General features: G+C 40.3%; 1 protein-coding gene across 1 annotated transcript in view; it reads left to right on the top strand.

The window, feature by feature from the left end:
• The window catches only part of EPHA4 (EPH receptor A4), a 155,289-nt gene that overhangs the window by 67,253 nt on the left and 66,151 nt on the right, over positions 1 to 21,885 (top strand). Inside the window, exon 5 of the mRNA XM_053390006.1 lies at positions 17,597 to 17,935. Within this exon, the coding sequence (XP_053245981.1) occupies positions 17,597 to 17,935 (339 nt within the window). The remainder of the gene's footprint in view (positions 1 to 17,596; positions 17,936 to 21,885) is intronic.

Genomic DNA, 21,885 nt, shown 5'->3' with positions numbered 1-21,885 from the left:
TGTTAGATTTTTAAAAGGTTAACTTAATGGTTTCAAAATAGCAGTTAGCAAGTTTTACATTTGTAATTAGCAAAATAACAAACCTGTTGATTTTAAAGTTTCTTCCACCCACAAAAAAGAAAACAGAATGTTTTTAAAGTACTGAACAAATATTTGACAATATCTGAGTTGTCAATTGACCAAATCTTTTTTGACTGGTCAAATGCCCAACTCTAACTTAGTTCTTTTCATGTTCTGATTGGATGTGACAGTTTCAGTCTATATGGGACATGGGTACATGGCGGTGAGCAAAGATTTTCTGTAGCAACTTATCCGTTCATGCTGCCCTCTTTTGTAAAGAGAGTCTGCTGGTCGTCTTTGATTAGAATCTTGCTATGCCCGCTTCTTAGCTAATGGCTAAGAAAAGTAAAACAAAAGAGAATCAAATGAGTTCTGAATCCTATTATCCTAACTAATTTCTCATGTTGCTGAGATACAAAGGGGCCAGGCCACAATTTTGGGCTATATATTATCCCAGCAGCTGTCTCATGCCTGCCAATCTTTGTATAGCTTTTTTTGTGCTCATAGCTGCTTACACGTTCAGTGTTAGCCAAATCCTTTAAATTTTCATCTACCGACAGAAAGTCCATGGAATAATCTAAGGTACTAAGGCTTGTTTGGGAAACCTTTGGCCCTCTGGATGTTGTTGAACTTCAACTCCCAATATTCCTGGCTGTTGGCCATGCTTGCTGGGGCTGATGGGAGTTGCAGTTTAGCAACATCTGGAGAGTCAGTCTACTCACACCTGTACCAAGGCATCCACCCACCTCCTCAGATCTCTTTACCAACACTGGCTGTGCTCTGTAGCTGTGCTTCTATTCAACTTTCAACCCTTATATCTGCTGACAGGAAGGTTCTTATTCTGGTGCCCCTTCAGAGTTGCTTTCAGATCCTCCTCCAGCAGTAGAAACAAAGCGACTCCTGAAGCAGACAGCAAATTTTCTGGTTCTCCATTATGCTCTCAAAGACACACTATTGCAGCCTCTCAAAGCTGCTCTTCAGTAGCTGACTCATCTTTAAGCTGGAAACGCTTGTACTCTGAATGCAAAGTGCTGAACTTGCTCAAAATTCTTCTCTGTCCCTCCTTCTAGCAGGGTGGAGGATGATTTGGTCACCTTCCCAAAACCTGAGAGGTTTTATGTGCCAAAATTCAGACTGAGCTTCCTAGTGATCAAATAACATTTACTGTTATTTTGTTTTAAGTTCCTGGCCACCTAACTGCCCATTCACAGTGATCAAGTTGGCCAGAGCCTGGAGTGCATGTTGGCTAAACATGCCAAGAACTAGTCTGCATTTACTTGTCTTACCACAATCTAACACAGATACCTCTAAACCCACCAAAATGTGGTTAGACACTGGAGGAATTTCAGGGACTGAAAGCCAGAGAAAGGATAAACCGGCTGAATGAAGCTTTAGTCAGTTATGGCTTGGCCATATATGGGGTCTTATGAAAGAGTCAGCTGAACCAAAGATAACAAATATTTTGAAAATAATTAACCCAAAAGTTCAATATCTCTGAAGTCTTAAGGGAATGTTCTGTGGTTTTGGTCTCTCTTTTTAAGGAAGGGAATAATTGCTGAATATTTTTATTTTGAAATGATAGGAAGGCAGTCTTGTCAGATTTTCTAGCAACTAGTTAGGGAGTCTGTTTTGTTCAAGAAGGCAAGGCAGAAATTTTGGAAGAGCACCAGCAAAAGAGAACAAGTCATGGATGAGCAAAGAATAGCACTGATTCTAAGTGGTTCTAAATTCTAAATTATTCTAAATGGTTGCGATCCATGGATTGTGTGTGATTAGATCTTGGTGGAAACATTTTTCATGGAGCCAGGCTATAAGCTCTGTCCAGAGCGATATCTTCTTTCCAATCATTCTCTTTTGTTCTGACTTTCTCCCTTCAAATAGTTTTCAGAATGTCTTCTTGGTTAGGAGCTGTGCCACTTAAAATGTAGACTGTGGCTCAGAGGTAAAACTGACTGCTGTTGTGGATGGTCTTAAATTCCACCTCTGACATTGAGCAAAAAGGATCAGGTTGTTTGTGATGAACCTGGTTTAAGGTGTATAGAGACACTGCTGAAGATATATTCCAAGTTTCTTGGATAAGGCTATGGCTATTTGGAGAAACCCTGTGATAATGAGGATGTGCTTATCGTGAAGTTCGGGACTTTCTGTTCACCATAGTGCTGGTGAATTATGCTGGCCCAGTGTGGTGTACAGAGGTAACAGAAGCCCTCAATTTAGGTCTGCAGTGAAGTGGAAATTATACGATAGAAACATTATAACAGAGTGTTTATGTGAAGCTCTTTTTTGTATATAGTAATGATATAAAGAGGAAGAGCAGGTTAGTTTCTATACTGTTCAAAGATGTTATTCACCTGCAGAATACTCTCCTGTTGCTCAGATGGGGCACTGCTAAGAGTACCGTAAGCACCAGAGGTGCACTTGGTATGTACTGGAAACCAGGCTTTGGCCCTCTGGAATCAATTACCAGCTGAATTTAGAGAAGCATTGAGAGTTTTTATATTTAGGCAGCTTTGGAAGACATTTTTTGTTTACTTGAAGTGGGAGCCAGTCATTTTTTCCAATAATAATTGTACAGTTGTAGAAATGGTTTCTTTGCTTTCAGTTTACAGAGTTGGCATCCTCTTGTATCTTATTTCATTGCACACCACTTTTGTAACTTTTGTTTGTAAAGTGGTTTATAAATCTGCAATTAATATATGTGGTTATAAATTAACACTGGTCCATTAAATGAGTCATCGTAATATAATTAAACATTAGAATAATGAAGTAAAGCACATGAATGACTTCAAAATTAATAGACCAAACACAACAATACTTTAAACAACTTCTATAGAAACATGGAACAAATATGAAAACTGAAAACCACAAGAGCAAGTGAAACCAAACTTTAGAGAAGGCAACCATTTTAAAAAAGAGTGAGAGATATCATGAGGCAGGGGGAAAGAGCTCTATTTAAAGATCTGTTTTAGAGGAAGCATCTTGGTTTGCCTAACTTTTTTGACATGGGGAGATGGAGAAGAACACAAACAACAGAGGATCTTTCACACTTATCTCAGTTCTTCTTACCAGTTGGTTAAACCAGGTGATAAACCCAATTCCCTTGTGCTGACAGCTATAATAATCAAGCACCTTCTTTGTTCATTATGCTCTACTTAACCCCAGTAGTCTCATTCAGTCTTGCATTTAGTAATCGCTCAGTGTGACGGCCTTCTAATGAAGAAATAAAACATAGAATCTGAGACCCATTCTTCTAGCAAAAACATACACTCTGCTCCATTGGCTTGTAAAATCAGGTTTCTGTTCACTATTAGGCCAGGTTTAAAAAAAAGGAAAAAAGAAGAAGAAATGGGTAATTTAAAGGAAAACACCTGGAATGAACAGAAAATCACCCTCCCTCCAATTTTGTTGGGTGTTGGTGGGAGGAAGGTCTTATTGTTGCTAATTATTTATTTTAGTTGTTAAGACATTCACAAGTCTCCACTTTTGTTCATCATTGTTCCTTGGGCAGCTGTTCCTTTAACTATTTTAATAGCTACATCTTTGGTTTTACATCTTAACTCTCCAGGCCAGGAAAGGTAGACTTAATAGCTTTCTGTTTTTCCTGAATCTCACACTGGAGGAAAAGGAAACGCGAAAGCTTTCCTCCCCCACCCTCCTTATACAATCCCCATGACAAATTATGAAAATTGCATGCTTAATTTTTATGCACTGGTTAGAAAATGCACTGCAGACAGCCTATAAATTGTTAGCATACCCGACATCAAAAACTTGGCTCAAGAATATCAGGGGTTTGTTTTATTTTTGTAAAGTTACATTTTACGTGGCCAGTTGGATCACCAATATTGTTCTCTTTGAATCAGTTGCTCAGATGTTATGTTTATGGCTTATATTTATATAAAGAGAAACCTTTGTGGAAGACAGATATTGGTATTTATTTATTTATTTATTTATTTATTTATTTATTTATTTATTTATAAAAGCATTTCCATACTGCCTTCACGCAAAACATCAGGGTAAGATACAACAACATAAAAACATTTAAAAGAGATACAAAACAATCATTAAAATGTCTAGCTACTCATGGGACATTTTAGACAGCAGCATAGATCTAGCAACATTTTAAAAAAATCTTCAAAAGGGACCTGAAACACAAAAGTGAGTATGTCTGCCAAATCTCTGCTGGAAAAGTGTTCCACAGCATGGAATTGGAGATATCAAATGCCCAACTGCTAGAGGAGTCCAATTGGCTATCTGTAACACCTGGAACACCCATCTGTAACAAGCAAGAATCTAAGGTGATCCTTTAGGTATTTTGGACCCAAGTTGTCCAGGGCTATATCAACATAAGAATCTTGAACCTGGCCTGTTAGGATATGATTTAGGAGATGTCTCACCTGCTGTTGTCCATCTGCTCCAATCTGCAGTTGAACTGCTGCATTTTGTACCAGCTGGAGTGTCTATATTATGCCCAAGGGCGACCCCACATAGAGCACATTGCAGCAATCTAGTCTTGAGGTTACCAGTGCATGAACTACAGTGGCCAAGATATCCTGATCCAGATGCAGCTATGACAAGTGTCACATAATACCTTCGCCAAATCTATGAGAACTTGGTTGTTTAGTGCAGCCGCACTGACACTTTTAGAACTCCCTGCCTACTGATACCAGGGCTGGCGCTTTCACTGTATTCTTTTCGGCACCTGCTGAATACATTCTTATTTAGACAAGTCTACCCAGATGTTTTAAGGGATGCGGGTGGCACTGTGAGTTAAACCACAGAGCCTAGGACTTGCCGTTCAGAAGGTCAGCAGTTCGAATCCCCACAACGGGATGAGCTCCCGTTGCTCGGTCCCTGCTCCTGCCCACCTAGCAGTTCGAAAGCACGTCAAGGTGCAAGTAGATAAACAGGCACCACTCTGGCAGGAAGGTAAACGGCGTTTCCATGCGCTGCTCTGGTTCATGCTGAGCCACATGACCCGGAAGCTGTACGCCGGCTCCCTTGGCCAATAAAGCGAGATTAGCGCCGCAACCCCAGAGTCGGCCATGACTGGACTTAATGGTCAGCGGTCCCTTTGCTTTTACCTTACCCAGATGTTTAGAAATTTTGTATGTGTTTAATTTGTTTTAGTCTATTCTAAAGTGGTTCTAACTTTCTGTATGTTTTGGCTGTAGATTTTTTAAGTGATAACCTTACTGCTTTTTCTTTTTTGGTAAACTGCTTTGAGGGTTTTTCCTACAATCAAGGAGTATATGCATTTCATGAAATGAATAATAAGTCAAAGAGGAGTGGTCTGGGGTGGTGAATGTTAGCAGAGAAAGCTGCAAAGTGATGGAGGAAAGTACAGTGTCCTTGGCAAAGAGGTGGACTCTGTGCTTTGCTGAGATGGTTTTGGGGGACACTGCTCCCCAGCAACCCACAGTGTGCAGTAAATGAATAAGGCTCGCTGAGCTCACCCACCCCATGGGTCAGTGCTTCTCAATGGGATTCCTCTTCCCTATGGCAGCTGCCTTGTGTGTAGATCGTAGGATGATGCCTTTTGACCTCAGGCTCATAGTTTCAGTGTCTGATCTGATCTGGTATCATCAGTGAAGACAGAAGCCTCTGTGCCAGACACAGTTGTCTTTCAGCATTCTGGATGTGCTGAGTAGCTGTCTGCCTGAGCCACACATTCTGAACTGCACACTTGCAGTGCGTCAGCAGTATGCTAAGATATGGAGATAGCACATCTGATTTATCCTAAACATAAGTACAAGTTATAATTTCATGTGATATAATTTCAGGTGCCTTGCTGTATTTTTTTAAATGAAAGTGTGGTTTATAAATATTTAAATAAATAAGTTATGGAAGAATTATCCCTCAGAGCAATGCAGTTATTATTTTGAACAACTGGGTGGCGGAAAGCAGAGAGAAAGAGAAACTAAGAGGGCTATATGACCAGGCCTGTTTATTCTTCAAGCCTAATAAACTTTGCAGGGTGTTAGAATCCAATGGCTATATGGACCATGCACATTGCCATGAATGTACAAATGTACAAATAATTAAAATGTACAAAATGAATAAAATTCAACATTGCCAAGCTATATGTACAAACTTCAAAATATTTCTTCCTTGGTCTAAAGAATATGCCTTTTCCGTTATCTTAGGAATTTTCCTGCTAGAAAGAACAGGTGCATTTTGTTACTTTTGTATCCATCTGCATCCGTTTCCTAAACAATATTTTTCATTACAATTTGAGTTAAGCTTAGAGACACTATTAGTTTATTAACTTTTTTGATTGGGTCAAAGTAATTAGCATTAGCTGTCCAGCTGAAAGTACAATACAAATCTGTCTCTCTGTAAATGACTTTGAATAATTTGGTCTCTTGGGCTAGCCAAACAAAAGAGTGATTGTTTGACATATGGTATAATATATATACAGTATATATGTATAACTAACACACCTGCATTCAAGATACTCTACAGAACTGAATGTAATAAGGACAGATTTTAAAAGCTGCAGAATAACAATCCATTTTCTTATTTTCACTTCAGGTTTTTATCCTGAAATGAAAAAAAAAAGGTCTTGTTATAAATTGTGAGCATCACTTAGATTGTCTTTGCATTCGCCTTTTCTAATTGAATTTAGCCCTCTGCTGTATTTCCTCTAGAAAGTATATTGTTTTTAGATTACCATTTCAGTCCTGTTACTCAAAAGTCCAGCTTCTAATGCTTTCTGACAGTTATCAACATAATGAAGCATAATGAAATGATGAACAATCTACAGTGGAAACTCAACATGGATTCCACTAGTGCTGTGTGACTGCTGTAAAAAATATGAATGCAGATGAAGATTATGTTATCCTTACCTTGTTTCCAAGGTCAAGGGCTAGTTAGATAAAGGTCTGAATCTTTCCATTTTGCAAATACAATACTACATTTCAAATAATGCAGTTGATTCTCAACAAAATGTGTTTAGATTTACATTTCCTAATCTCTGCGAGCGCTCCCATGAAAATGATTGTTTATACAAGAGAGGGGGGGGACTTCCCCCCCCCAAAAAAACCCAGGTTGTTTTGGAGAATTAATTTTCCATAAATGTTTACATTTTTACATAAATAAACCTTCCTTGTTCTTACTTTTCATCATGCCTTCATTCTGTGTCCAGTTAGTTTCAATTGTCATCTGCTTAATTTCTGTATAATTTTGAGGTCACTGGTTGATGCATAAAAATAACATAAGGCCATAAGGATCCATTGGGAGTAAATTCTTTCACATCTTTTCTTGAGATTTCTCCAGCATGCACTAACTCCAAAACATGCAAAATAAAAAATTCCTTGAGTTTTATCGGACATGTAATCAGCTATTAGGAGACAAAGCAAATTAGGGGCAATGACATTGCCTAAATATGCCAGATAGAATGTTCCACTGAAATATCTCCCAATATTATTTCTACTCAGCTTTTGTCTGAAGTTGCTGTGAGTACAAGACTAATCTTTCCACCATTTTCTAAAAGCAGCTTCAAAAGAAAAGCTGAAAGAATTAGTCTGGCTTCACTTTTATAAGAATTTTATCTCGCAGCCAGGAGAAGCTTCACCTTCCTAATTTACTTACCAGAACTAGACTATAGTTGAATATATATTTTTTTCATCTGAAAGCTCATTTATTGTGTCTGACTCTTATCAGGATTCAGCCTTCTTGCTTTAGCCTTTATTTCTTGAATAGGTATAATTCTGCGTCAGGAAGAATGTGCAAAAATCCTGTAGACCAAACTGTGGTCTGCTGATCGCCAGCGGTTCATGAGTTTCATTCAGGTAGTCCTAGGAATTGTCTGTGGAGACAGAAGATGACATATCTGTTAGATTAGCTAATCTTATTGATTTTCAATTATACTTTATTGCTTCTTTTATTTCTTCTTCAAATTACAATGGCAAAATACAAGAAATAAAAGCAGCAACAAATATACAATTATAAATCATACACATCTAGCACCACACATTACAATTGCCATGGCAATTCCCCCAGAGGGTCCTGGGAATTTAAGTTTATTGGGAATTGGAGCTCTAGGAGAAGTCTCCAAATAATAATAATAATAATAATAATAATAATAATAATAATAATAATAATAATAATAATAATTTATTTATATCCCGCTCATCTGGCTGGGCTTCCTCAGCCACTCTGGGCGGCTTCCAACAAAACATTAAAATACAGTAATCTATCAAACGTTAAAAGCTTCTCTAAACAGGGCTGCCTTCAGATGTCTTCTAAAACTCTGGTAGTTGTTGTTCTCTTTGACATCTGGTGGGAGGGCATTCCATAGGGCAGGTGCCACCACCGAGAAGGCCCTCTGCCTGGTTCCATGTAACTTGGCTTCTCACAGTGAGGGAACCACCAGAAGGCCCTCGGCGCTGAACCTCAGTGTCCAGGTAGAACAATGGGGGTGAAGACGCTCCTTCAGGTATACTGGACCAAGGCTGTTTATGGCTCTAAAGGTCAGCACCAACACTTTGAATTGTGCTTGGAAACGTACTGGGAGCCAATGTAGGTCTTTCAAGACCGGTGTTATGTGGTCTCGGCAGCCACTCCCAGTCACCAGTCTAGCTGACGGATTCTGGATTAGTTGTAGTTTCCAGGTCACCTTCAAAGGTAGCCCCACATAGAGTGCATTGCAGTAGTCCAAGGGAGAGATAACCAGAGCATGCACCACAATGGTGAGACAGTCCACGGGCAGGTAGGGTCTCAGCCTGCATACCAGATGGAGCTAGTAAACAGCTGCCCTCCCAGGCCGCACACCTGGTCCTTCAGGGGCACAGTTACCCCATTCAGGACCAGGGAGTCCTCCACACCTGCCCGCCTCCTGTCCCCCCAAAACAGTACTTCTGTCTTGTCAGGATTCAACCTCAATCTGTTAGCCACCATCCATCCTCAAACCGCCTCCAGACACTCACACAGGACCTTCACCGCCTTCACTGGTTCTGATTTGAAAGAGAGATAGAGCTGGGTATCATCAAACAAGTCTCATCACCTTAGCGAACTACAGTTCCCAGAGTTTTGGCAGAGGGCGTGATTGTTGAAGTGCCATAAGAGTGCTTTAAATGTTTCGCATGGATGTGACTTGCATCAGCAAATGCTGGAAACGATAACAGGAGAAAACATTTCATGTCCCAAGGCACCAAAATCAAAATATCTGGATGCAAATCCAGCACAAGTCTTAAAAGTGCAAAAAATATATGAGCACTAGCAATTTAGATTTGTAGGTGTCTGGAGGATGTAGACACCAAGGACCCCCCTTTCTCACACAATCCCTTCTGTTGTTTATTGTGACTGAAAGTTTGTTCTTACTCCAGAAAGCAAGGAAATTAGCAGGTGATTGATGTTTTCAAGAGGCTGCTGTTCGTTGTGGGCTGGGCTCTGCCCACTGTAAAACCACAGAGACTCCCATGATAAATGTTCCAGAATGGCCACGCTGCTATGAAGTAAGGGTCACCCTCGGTGGCAAAGTTTATGTAAACTAGCCTACAGCAATGAAGGAGCTCACCTCAGCTGCTGAAAGAAACCAATTAGAGACTGCCACATTTACAGCTGTCAGGGGAACTCTCTGACTTTCTTTCAGAGTCAAACTCACATAGATCCACAGTGTTTACTCTGCGTTATAACCTGTCTTTCAGTGGCAGGGAGATTAACAATGAAAATGCTTATCTGAAGGGCTTCACAGCTATCAACTCCAAAACATCATTGAAATGTTATTGACAGCTCTGGAGTTGTACGTGTGTAACGAAGCCACAGGAGGAGGGATTTGAGGTTCTCTCCCCAGCAGTACAAGTGGAAGATGGACTTGCCTGCAGAAGGTTGACTGGTTCCTAGGGGAAGCCCAAGCTGAGGTGGAGAAATAAAGCACAAGGAAGATGAAATAAACAAATAAATGGTGATGGGAAGAGGCGGACAGATGGGGGGATGGGAGAGAAAGGGGAAATAAAGGGAAATTAATAGGACAGTTTTGGAAAGCTATTTTTTGGGGGGGGGTGCATATGCAGTTGCTGAATTTGTTCATAGGACAAAAAAGTTTTGCTAGCATTGGAAACCTCAAGAAAGGTAATTTTCAACAAGCTTGCTTGCTTTAATGATAAATTCACATTAAAGCTTCTGATTTTTATTCAATTTGCCCCCTTTTGATATTAAGTTTTTATTTATATTTTTAAAAGTAATTGAATGAAAATAAAGATAATGAGTTTTTAGTTATGCTAACTTTGGTTCTGTTGTATTGGAGCCAAAGGTTGTGTTAGTGGAACGCTGTTCACGCAAGGCTTTCTCCCACAACTGCCCTCCCTGAAGCCCCCCAAAAGCCTCCTTGAAAAGGCTGAAAGACCTTCCTTAACAGTGTAACAGTGTGGAGAAATTGAGAATAGCCTAAAGTCTGTTGCTGTTCCAGTTGTTATTTGGTTTTAAAAAAGGAAACAGGAAAACGCTTATGCAACTTTTATGGAGCCGACCCTTCTTCATTTAGTCATTTTTTTCTTGAAGCTTGGCTGCATCCTTTCACTTTATCCTACCGTTAGTTTTATTTCCTCAGTGACTTAGATTTACAGGGGTTTGTTTCTTTGCTGCAGTGCTATTTTCCAAGGCGTCCAAAGCCCCTTCAGAGTTCCCTTTATCCTTGATCTTTTCTATTACACTTTCTTGTTCTTCACTTGCGCTCAGTAGTGCAGTTATGTAAATTTAGACTCTGGGCTTTATGGCCTTCTGGAGATGGGTCCCCTCTTTAGATGTTTTCCTGCTCATATCAAATTATAATAAGCCACTCCTAATGCATTTGAGGATCTTTCTCACCATTCTGCTGAGTGGGACCCCAGACTTCTACTCTAACAGCACCACAGTTTGTCCTTTCCATTTTGTTCTGTTTTAAATGCAGTATAAAACAAAATAGCAGAAAAATGTCCAGGGTGGAATTTACCTAAGTCATACTCAAAGTAAACCCACTAAAATTACTAACCATCTGCTCAGAAGTAAGTAATGGGCCTAACTCCATCGAGTAGCATTTTACAGAATGTGTTCAGCTGTTAAAAGGAATTGATATCTGTTGATATACTCCCAAGTCCAGTAAATTGAATAGTTTCCATACCCTATGGAAGACTCAAGTGCTGATTTATCATCCAGTCAGTGTCATGGCACTGATGTAAATCTGATTCCTCGTAACAGTTCCCTGTTGGGCTACAATAAGTTTGCTGGCTGGTCTTCTCTGTTAGATCATCCTTATTATCAGGCAACAGTTCCTGTTTCCCCCCTTACAAGGCCTTATTCTGGAAAATTGCTTAGAGATGCCAGCACAAGTCTGAATGCAATCAACTTCTTTTAATATTGCTGAAGTTTAAGTTATTACCTCACAGGATATGAGTCATAAAGGACAGTTCCCAGGACCCATTTAACGCCTAATGGCATTAGGATTTGCACTTCTGATAAAATGATAGATCAGACAGTGCACTTTCATTTTTTTCTCTTTTATGCTACATCTCAGGGGTATATTGCATTCTTTGCCAAGCAGAACTTTTACAGCTTTGGGGAACGCCATCACAATCTTTATCAAACAAAAGTTACCAAAATCTGGAAACCATGAGCTTCGAATATCCCATCTGATTTTCCTACGTAGGCATTTTTTGGGGAGGATGGGGTAATCCACCCTGTAAAGTAGGGAATAATTTCAAAAGTCAGCTCAAAAAATGGGTCAGCACCATTTTTTTTTTGTTCACACAAATATGTATGGATATTACGTATCTGCTATATACTCCTGTATTTTCCTTCTGTGTTACTGTATTCACTGCAAAAACATTTTTTAAAAAATCAGCAGCAATCATCATAATGTCATCAAAAAATACTCTCAAATTAAGAAGCCTTGACTGAAGCTTTCTTCAGGACTGGAAATGATTATTTATTACTAACCCTAGCAAACAGCATCTGTTCTACTATATGCAGAGTAGTTAAAGAGGAGCACGGGTGTGCAGACTGCACCACTCAGTTGATACAAGGTGACAGGAATAAAAGAGAGCAAAGCTTTTCTAGTTGCACCTTGCATCTCTCTTTCCAGGGATGATCTCTTAAACCTCTGTTTTTGTGCTAAAATGCAGACTCAGGAATTGAATGAGCTGTGGAAATGTGTTCTAATTCTTCTAGTCCTTTCAAGTCATATTTGCAGTTACTATTTATCTTATTTGAATACTTATGAACTACACTTTTTGAGGGGAAAAATACAACCAGGTGGCGTATACCATAGAAAATTTGCAACAACATAAAACAGTTTCTAGAGAAGACGTGCTGTTGGAGATCATAGTTCTAGTCTAGTGTAATTCAGGCTGCAATCCTCTGTACATTTTCCCGGGAGTAAGATCAATTGAACTCAGGTGGATTTCTGAGCACATAAGCAAAAATTGCACTGTCCTGCATGTAGGTTGACTCAGTCTAGCATGTTCTGCAATCCAGTGTAACTACTGCCTTTTGAAACATAGTATATGATAAAACACATAGGGAATACATAATAAAAGAATAATGACTAAAAGAACAGAATAAAATAATCTCATCAGGTTAAAAGACCTAGGCCTTGTGTTGTATCAACGTGGGTGCCAGGCAACCCTACCTGGAGAAAGAATCCCAGAAAAAGGATGCTGCAGCTGAGGAGGTCTAGCAACTCAATCACCACCAGCCTCACCAAAATAACGCTTCTAAAGATACTTTCAGTGAAGGGCAGGTGAATGTGTCTTTTGGTATCTTTGCAGAAAAATGTTCATGGTGAACTCTGTATTCACCTGCATATGGAAAACAGTAACTAGTGAATCTGGTCAAATTTGTAGAAAGCTTTACATTAAGATAGTGTTTGATCATACTCAGGGACATTTTCACTAGGCTAATGCTTAATACAAATGCAGCCTGTAGAGACCCCAAAGATAGTCTTAGTCACAGAAAAAACTCAGATTCTAAATACTGCATGTTCATTGATTGTTTCTAAAGTTGTTTTGATTTGTTTTGCTTTTAAGGGATGATGTATGTCAACAGAGATTTATGTTAGAGAAGGGGCAGGGTGGCTTGGCATTCCAGTTCTAACTGTTTCCTGATTATAGGTTGTCTAAAACTAGGAGATGGGTGACAGTATGGGAAATTGGATATATTCTTTCCCAGGTAGATCCATTTCCTTCTAGAAGGGTAGCACCCTTTAGCAAAACACCATATTTCTCTCCTGCTGTTCTTCATAGAGAGAGAAAATACAAAGCTGTAGTCCATAGTTTTAGTGCTTTAAGGAGTGGCTGCGTCAACAGTATTGCAAAATATTCAAAGCGAGAAGTCTTTAAAAATGGGCTGACCTTGCAATTTCCATTTATTTGAGTGCCATTATACATTCCCATGCAAGTTGGGTTGAATGAATGTACCATCCATTTGTATCTAATGTCAAACTATGCAACAATTGTCTGTACTGTTGCACCCTGCTTTTTATCTTTTTTTTAATATACAGACATAAGAAACTTTAATAGCCTGAATCTAAATGAATCGTGTGATAAATAAATAAATAAATCATAATTAACTTCACATCTGCACTAATAGGATCTGAACTGGGGGTGCCTGATGCAAAAAGAAAACTCAGCTTTGAAGGGTGTGTGGGCTGGAATGCAACATTTTCATTCTCAGTGATTTGGCCTTCTGTGAAACCACAGAATCCTTGTGTGATACCAAACCTTCTGCAGCCTTTGTTCTCTCTGAGCCTGGCTGTATTCCTAGTTCTTTCTGTCTCCACTTTGGGATCTGCGCAGAGCTTCAGTAAATCTACAGTTCACTGCTTGAGGAAAAGCGGGTGCTTCCAGCAGAATGCCTTCAATTCACCTGTGCAAAAAGTGCTGACTGCTCTCTCTGTAGGTCCTTGTCTGTTAGGGTGAGGGTTTTGCCTTGTGGGATTTTCTGTGGTAACAGCCGTCATGTAAGAAACAAAGGAAAACAAGACACCTATTAAATCGAAAAATTCTGTCCTTCCTGCCCTCTTCAACCTGCCAGCATTCCAGGAGCTCCATTAGTGACTGACTGTGCTCTTCAAAGACTAGATACTGCCTTTCCCTTTGCTTTAACATCAGCCCACCACTTGGCAACTCCCCTGCACCTTCCTTTTCATGCTGGAGGTGATGCAACCTTCAAGCATCTGCTTCCCTTGTTTTCTGCTTGATTGCTTCTCCGTTTAGACACCACCATGCTCTGCCCTACATACTAATTACCGACTTTTGCTCCCGAGGAGCTTGATTCATTGTGGCACATTTTCCCACGTAGCATTGGGCATAGCCCCGTCAAAAGCATCTTAATGGACTTGAGAGATGTTCTTCTGTTAACCCTGAAGTTGCCGTAGGCCAGGAAGCAGCCCCTCCTCTCAGATTTTGAGAGACAGGGTCCATTCAGCATAGATAAATATACCATTTACCAAGACTCTGCCTCTTAATTCCTTTAGTGTTTCTGTGCTGATTTCTTTCCACTCCCAACCCAGCTACAAAACCAAAGGTACTTAAATTGTGGCAACGTATATGCCTAACAAGTATAAGACTATGATAATTTGCAGATTATGTTTTGTAAAAGAAGAAGGAGAAGAGCCTGTGTGTTGTAGTATTTACAGTGTTGTACTAGGACTTGGGAGAGCAGTGTTCAAATGTCTACTTGGCCATGAATCTCATTAGGGGACCTTGGACCGGTCAGTTTCTCAGTTTAGTTTTAGCTCACAGGGTTGTCACGAGGGTAAAATGAGGAGGGGCAGAAGCATGTACACTACCGTGATCTCCTTGAAGGAAGGAAGGGATAGAAACATAATCATAAAATACATGTGTAGATTCCCCACCTCAGTATCCCTCCCACATTTACACACATACAAAAACTAATACCCCATGAACTCTCTCTCTTTCTCTTTCTCTCTTTCACACACCCACCCATTGAGGCACTCTTCCTCACATGTATACCCTTCACCTCTGTGTGTGTGCACACACGCCTGTTAATTTAGGGCTGCCATACATCAAGTGGCTCAACAAATTTGCCACCCCCAGCTAAACAACTTTGCCATAATATGCTAAACAAAGTTTGTGTCTGGATTTTCACTTTTTGAAACATGGCAACCCTAGCTAATTTCTCCATTTACTTGCACGCATATTCTCACCCGCAGACCACTCACCCCTCCCACCCCATTCACATCACCCTTACCCTTTAATGCAGGGGTCAGCAAACTTTTTCAGCAGGGGGCCGGTCCACTGTCCCTCAGACCTTGTGGGGGGGCCAGACTATATTTTGAAAATAATAATAATGAATGAATTCCTGTGCCCCACAAATAACCCAGAGATGCATTTTAAATAAAAGGACACATTCTACTCGTGTAAAAACATGCTGATTCCTGGACCGTCCGCGGGCCAGATTGAGAAGGTGATTGGGCCAGATTCGGCCCCCGGGCCTTAGTTTGCCTACCCATGCCTTAATGCGTACTACACATCCTCCATCACACACGCACACATCATCCACACTCTCCTATGCATAATATTCTTGTTGATTCTCACTAACGAATCAGAGCTCGTATAGGAAAACCATGCAAGCTCCTCCCATGACAGTATCCTAAAGGCTGGGTGAATAACTCAAGCAGCTAATTCCATAGCTCCAGTAGGTTAGAACTTAGAAACATGTAAACATATTGTAAAATCTGCTCTGTCTGTTGCAACAGATGCTTATGCTGCCACTGCTACAGTACTAGATACCACAAAAGCCATATAGACATTACCTAAAATGTTTTGATACTGTCACATTTTGTTTTATTTATCTAAAAAATGAATACCTTGCTTTTCACTCTGTGCCTCAAATTGGCTTATTGGAAAGAGGGAGGAGTTTAGAATCACACAGAAACAAATGTTCCATCAGTGCAAATTTATTTTGCTTCCATGTTGCTTTATGGGTTTTCCTGACCACCCACAAAAGCTGATGGGGGCTACAGGGGGAGAAGAGGAAGTAAGCCCTTTTGCATTAGCAAGAGGTTTTGTGCTGGCTTCCACTAGGAAAACTACTTAGTTGAGTCTGGCCCACAATATACAGAATTTAAAACATATGCTAAAACTTCATAAAGTAAGAAAACATATGAACATATTAAAACCATTTTAATCTAGTGCCTGAAACTTAAGAGGGGTGCCTGCCTGATTTCTAGCGGGACAGAGTTCCATAGAGTTGCACCTACTATGCTAAAGGTACAACTCATTTTATCAACACCCTTGAACCTGCCCAAATGCCCTGTCTGCTGATAGGAAGATTATGAGTGTGCTTTGGACTCTAGTGCTCACTTTTGTTCCTCTCCACAGGAAAAAAAATGGGCAGGTACCATGTTTATTTGAAGTAGGGTTTCCCTGAACTTATGAGACAGAACACACTAGATGTGCTGCCATTCCTTTCACCCTGCCATGCGGGTTAAGTGTGTGTGAGCCTGATCTCCCTCAGGGTGAAATTGATAGCTTTTATGTTGTGAACCATATGCCCCCTGAGAACTAGGGGAATAGGGCGGTATACAAATTTAATAAATAAAATAAATATAAATAGCTGAACAGACCCTCTAATTCTTTTCCTTTTCTTATTTCCTGTTCACAGAGTGCTTTCTAAGCTCTGCATATTGTGACATGATTCAACATGAATATGTTTCTTCCTCCAGTTTACTGGGTTGTTTTATGCATTTAGACAAGCATCAGTTTCTTGCTGATGTTAAATCACACCAAATTTACCCAGAAACAGTGTGCAAGCCGCTGGACGTTGTGGAAGAGGTGGACGCACTTAAAGGGATGGGTGGGGTGGAGGGCAGAGGGATTAACAAAGTTGCACCGGGATATTTTTGTGAAGCTCAGCTAATCGTTAAAACATCCTGGGGAAAAGGGGTTTAGGAAGATGGGCAAAGACCAGGATAAAAGAGCCGTGGAACATTTTATTCATGCACCTGTTCGTAGTATTAAGAGAGATCATGGTGATGCTTTTGGCTTTGATCCAGCCATATGTGCATATCGAAGTTTGCTGCCATGCACACATTTTCTGAGGTTAAAAGGCACCTTCTATGGCTTGGCCTGGAATAATCTATTTAGAGGAATTTGGGGGAAGACCACAAGATCCCTTTCTCTCCACCTTCCACCCCCCCAACAAAAAGACAAATGTTTTGTCCGTGTTCTGGCTGTTACTCCTGCACAGCGTGTGGATGAGTCTTTTTAGCTCAAGCAAATAGGCATACACAACAGCCATTTTTGGACACAGTTTGCTATCTAGCCATAAATATGCACATGGAAATCCTGCTTCCCAATGTTCATGGCCTTAGCTCTGTGGGACTGTGTGTGAACTTTTATAGCATTTTAGTACTTTTACCCACCCACCCCAAAAACTACATATGAAATGGAACAGTTGCAGACTCCACTAACTGCCAGGCGTGTTTGTTTCAGCAGATCACATCAGGGCAGATACACCCCTAGAGAGGGTTCCCTTCCTTCCTTTGACCTGGAAATGTAATTTTTTTAATAAAAAAAATGTGCTTTTTGTCTTGCAGGCCCTCCATCTGCCCCCCAGAACCTGATTTCCAATGTCAACGAGACATCCGTCAACTTGGAATGGAGCCCTCCTCAGAACAAAGGTGGCCGCGAGGATGTTTCCTATAATGTGGTATGCAAGAGATGTGGAGCCAATGATCTGAACCGCTGCCGGTCCTGTGGGAGTGGTGTACACTTCAGCCCTCAGCAGAATAGCTTGAAAACCACCAAGGTTTCTATTACTGACCTTTTGGCACACACAAACTACACCTTTGAAATCTGGGCGGTGAATGGAGTATCCAAGCAGAATCCTAGTTCGGACCAAGCTGTATCTGTCACTGTGACTACAAACCAAGCAGGTAAAATCCAACAGACACTTTCCCTCCCTTGCTCTCCATTCTCCATCTCATTTGAAAATGGTACTGTACGAGCTTATCAGTTGATGCTGAATAGAGGACACCAGCGAAATATGAAATGCTTATGCAGCTATTGCTTTTGCATGGTACTTTTTGCAGTTGCTTTATTAGGATGAAGTTATGCTTTAAGGAGATGTTGCTGAAATTCACAGTTGTTGTGCCCTTTTTGGCCTATACTTGACTGCATGTGCTAATCTGAAAGATCAGGACTCATTGCACATAGGAAACGCTACCTTTTTATAAGTGCGTCACATTCTTCCTTGGGCAGGAGTCTTAACGCTTGAGTCAGAGGGCTGTTCAGCCGCGAGCCTGTTTTTTCTCAGCGCCAGATGGAAGAGAAGTAAAATAGCAACCAGGGAATAAAGAATACAGATAGATCAGCCTTGGCACTTCCCCAAGATCTAGAATTTTAATTTTGTTTGGCATTTAACCTGAGCTTCTGAAACAGTATAGGAAACATCTAACTGAAATGTTTCAGTCGTGGTACCAAGCAGAATTGTTGTTTTAATTCAGAGAAGCCAAAGCACTGGGGGGCGGGGGGTAAAATTCCAAACATCTGGAAAGCGACGCTACATATTGGAGCTTATATACTAATGCTAGAAGCCTTTGACCCAATATGGGTGAGCTAGAGGGCTTGGTCTTAGAGGAGAGCTCAGATATAATGGGCACAATGGAAATCTGGTGGAATGGAGAGAACTAGTGGGACATGGTTTTCTCTGAATGCAAACTCTTTAGAAAGTCAGGCAAGGACGTATTGGAAGTAGTGTCACTGTTAATCAAAGGCACCATTGATTCCAACAAGCCAGAAATGCCAAAAAAGGAGAGACTGCTTCACATCATCACTGTAGATGGTGTTATCAGGCCCCAAGGATTAGTATTGAGGGTATTCTATTGTCCCCCTGAACAAAATGCTTAGGCGATCTTAAGGTGGAGAATTAAATCAATGAAGCATCCCAAAGAGAAAGTGCTGTAGTAATGATCAAATTCAATTATTTTCACATAGTCTAGCTATATGCATGTCCTAGTCATGGCAAAGAAATCTTTGAGATACTGGGCTCTAGAACAATTGGTCATGGAGCCAACCAGAGGGGCAGTGACCCTAGACTCAGTCGTAAGTGGTGCCCAAAACATGCTGCAAGATGTAAATATTGTTGAACCACTTGGGAATACTGAGCATAGTGCTGTCGAATCTTATTCAGAGTTGACCCACTGAAATGAATGCATCTAAGTTAGTTATGTTCATCTATTTAATTGGGTCGTTCTGAGTAAAACTCAGTTGAATACCACCCCGTGTATTTCCAGGTTGTCAATTGCCATGGAAATCCACCACAGTCACGTTTGACTTCAAAAGAGGAAAAATGAGAGGATTGGTAAAAAGGAGCGCGAAAGAGAAAGTGTAGTGGACCAAATCCCTCTGGAATGCTTGGAGGTTGTTCAAAACCACAATAACAGAAACTCAGCTAGAATTTATACTACAGATTCCTGTCAAAGCCAGTATGTCTCTAAATACCAGTTGCTGGGAATGAGATGTAGGGAAAGTGTGATTGCACTCATGTCCCATAGGCATCTGGTTGGCTACTGTGAGAGCAGATGGACTAGATGGGATTTTTGACTGATCCAACATGGCTCTTCTTATGTGCCCTAAATAATAATACACTTTGAATAATTAATTTTGAAATCATTTTGCAAATAATGCTAGCTTGCTGCCATATATTGAATTAATTTGTACTTTGCTTTTGTAATGGGAAGATGAACTCTGTTTGTGTGTTGTTGTGTGGTTTGTTTCCTCTTTAGAGTTTTATGTGCTTCTGAGAATTTTGCAGGGAAATAGTTCTCAAGAATAAAATTGGCTGTAGAAATGTTTTAGGGAATACCAATGCCACATGAGTTCTAGGGTTTGAGCTGCCTCCTTGAGCTGTCATTGAAATTAAATGAAACCAACAAGACTTGGCATCTCATAACGATGTTTGATAACAGAATCTGGCTGATATGTAAAATTTGCATTCTGTCTATTGTACACGAAGTGTTTTTGTAAACATTTGAATTTATTTCCTTTAATCACCATGCAGTGGTGTTGGCGGGTACAGGTGAGGAGCAGAGCAATGCTATGCCAACCTAAGTTAGCATCTGGATCAGAATGTGGCAATCCTAGTTCATTTTGAGAAGCTGTTGTCTCCAACACAAAGGGTAAAGTCCTAAGCGGAGTGGTAAATAGCAGACCTGATCTTTTATAGGTCAATGTCTATAAAATTGGGCATGTCTAAAAGCCTTACATTTGTTTTAATGAAATACATTCCACCCCTTCCCTATCAGGCGTGGCCATGTAATTTAAGGGCGTATGTGTCTCTGCAGTGGGATCTGAGTAAAACTTTCTCCTTTGACCATATTTCTTTTCTAAGAAATATATCGTTGTATCCAACAGTAGCTGCTCTAGTAGAAAGTCTTCTACTGACTCAAGTGTTGCATGATTTTTGTTGATCTCTCTTACCCACTGAAGCTCCCTCCGTGCCCCTTCAAAAGCTACTCTTGCAGGTTACAGAACCTGCAGAAATACTATGGGATATAATGTAGAGGGCTGCAGTGAAGATTGTATTGTCATGTCTTGCACAAAAATACACACTTTTCTGCTAGTGCAGAGCCACCATTAGTTACAAAACTATATATATATTGATATTCCATGTTCCTCCTGCTCCTAATATGGAAAAGTACTACTACATTCAAAATTAATAAGAAATCACAGCCTTATGGCTCATCTTCATAAAGCCATATCTTCACAGTCTTCGATTCATCTCACCTTGGCCAACATAATTTTTTTAGGGTAGTGGAGATTGTCCATTCTGTGTTAGCCTTCCTCTAATCACTGTTTGCCAGTTCAATGAGGATGTCTGTGGCTTAGAGAGATGGGTAGTGATAGAACATAACGTTTTGCATGCAGACATTCTCCAGTTCAGTTGCCGGTGTCTCCAGATAACAGGATCACGTAGAAGGTGATGTGAAAGACCGCCAGCTGGGACCCTGCAGAACCACTGCCGGGCCAAAGCAGAGTCAGTGGTGGACTAGAGAGACAAATAGTCTCACCTGGTATTATTCACTCACTTTATATAAAAGAAAAAGTCTTAAAGGTAGCTATGGAGCCTATACTATTGCTGATGGTGACCAAGATGTCTTCCTTACTAGACTCTACCATCCAATCTGGCAGCCCAAATCTATCATAGTTCCTTCCATAAATATCCTGCACTAATTTTTCCACTTTGGTGCTATCCCTGGGGGATGCCATTTTGACAGCCTCTTCAAAGGTGGAGCAGCCAGTCAGAAGGCAGGAGAGCAAAAAAGGGTCCTCCTCTGAGGCTGGTTCCTGTCACTTGTTTAGACTGGAATATACAGCCAAAATGCTGACTCCAGAACCAATGTTCACTAAAAGAAGAGGCATGTGTTTAAGGCATCTCCCTGTTTTCCTATATTGCATATCATACCCCTGCATGTGAGAGAAAGACATATAAGGAGGCAAAAAATAATGTCAAAAATATCTTCATAGAACTTGTAAAGCTGAAAAGAATCTCATTCGGACACCTGCATTAAATCAACAACCTTCATTTATTTGCTTGGCAGCACATTTATTGAAAATAGATACAGTACAATAGTAGGAGAGACCATATAATTGTGAGTCATGAGTGTGTTTTTCATTATTTTCTGTACAACTTTTATTAACTCAGTTGGAGCATTGTAAGTGGGTTGCTGAGCTGCACTTTAGTTTATCCAGTTACATTTTGTTTGTTTTTTTATTTGCAATGGGTTTTTGTAAGTCTCAGACAATGCAAGGGAATGTTTAAATGAAAATATGCAAATAAAACTTTGGTTACCAACGTGAATATATGAAGACGATATTATTCTAT

This window comes from Podarcis raffonei, chromosome 5 (genome assembly GCF_027172205.1).
Source record: "Podarcis raffonei isolate rPodRaf1 chromosome 5, rPodRaf1.pri, whole genome shotgun sequence".
Classification (NCBI taxonomy): domain Eukaryota; kingdom Metazoa; phylum Chordata; class Lepidosauria; order Squamata; family Lacertidae; genus Podarcis; species Podarcis raffonei.
Note: the sequence above shows the minus strand (reverse complement) of the source record. Positions and strands in the feature narration are given on the sequence as shown.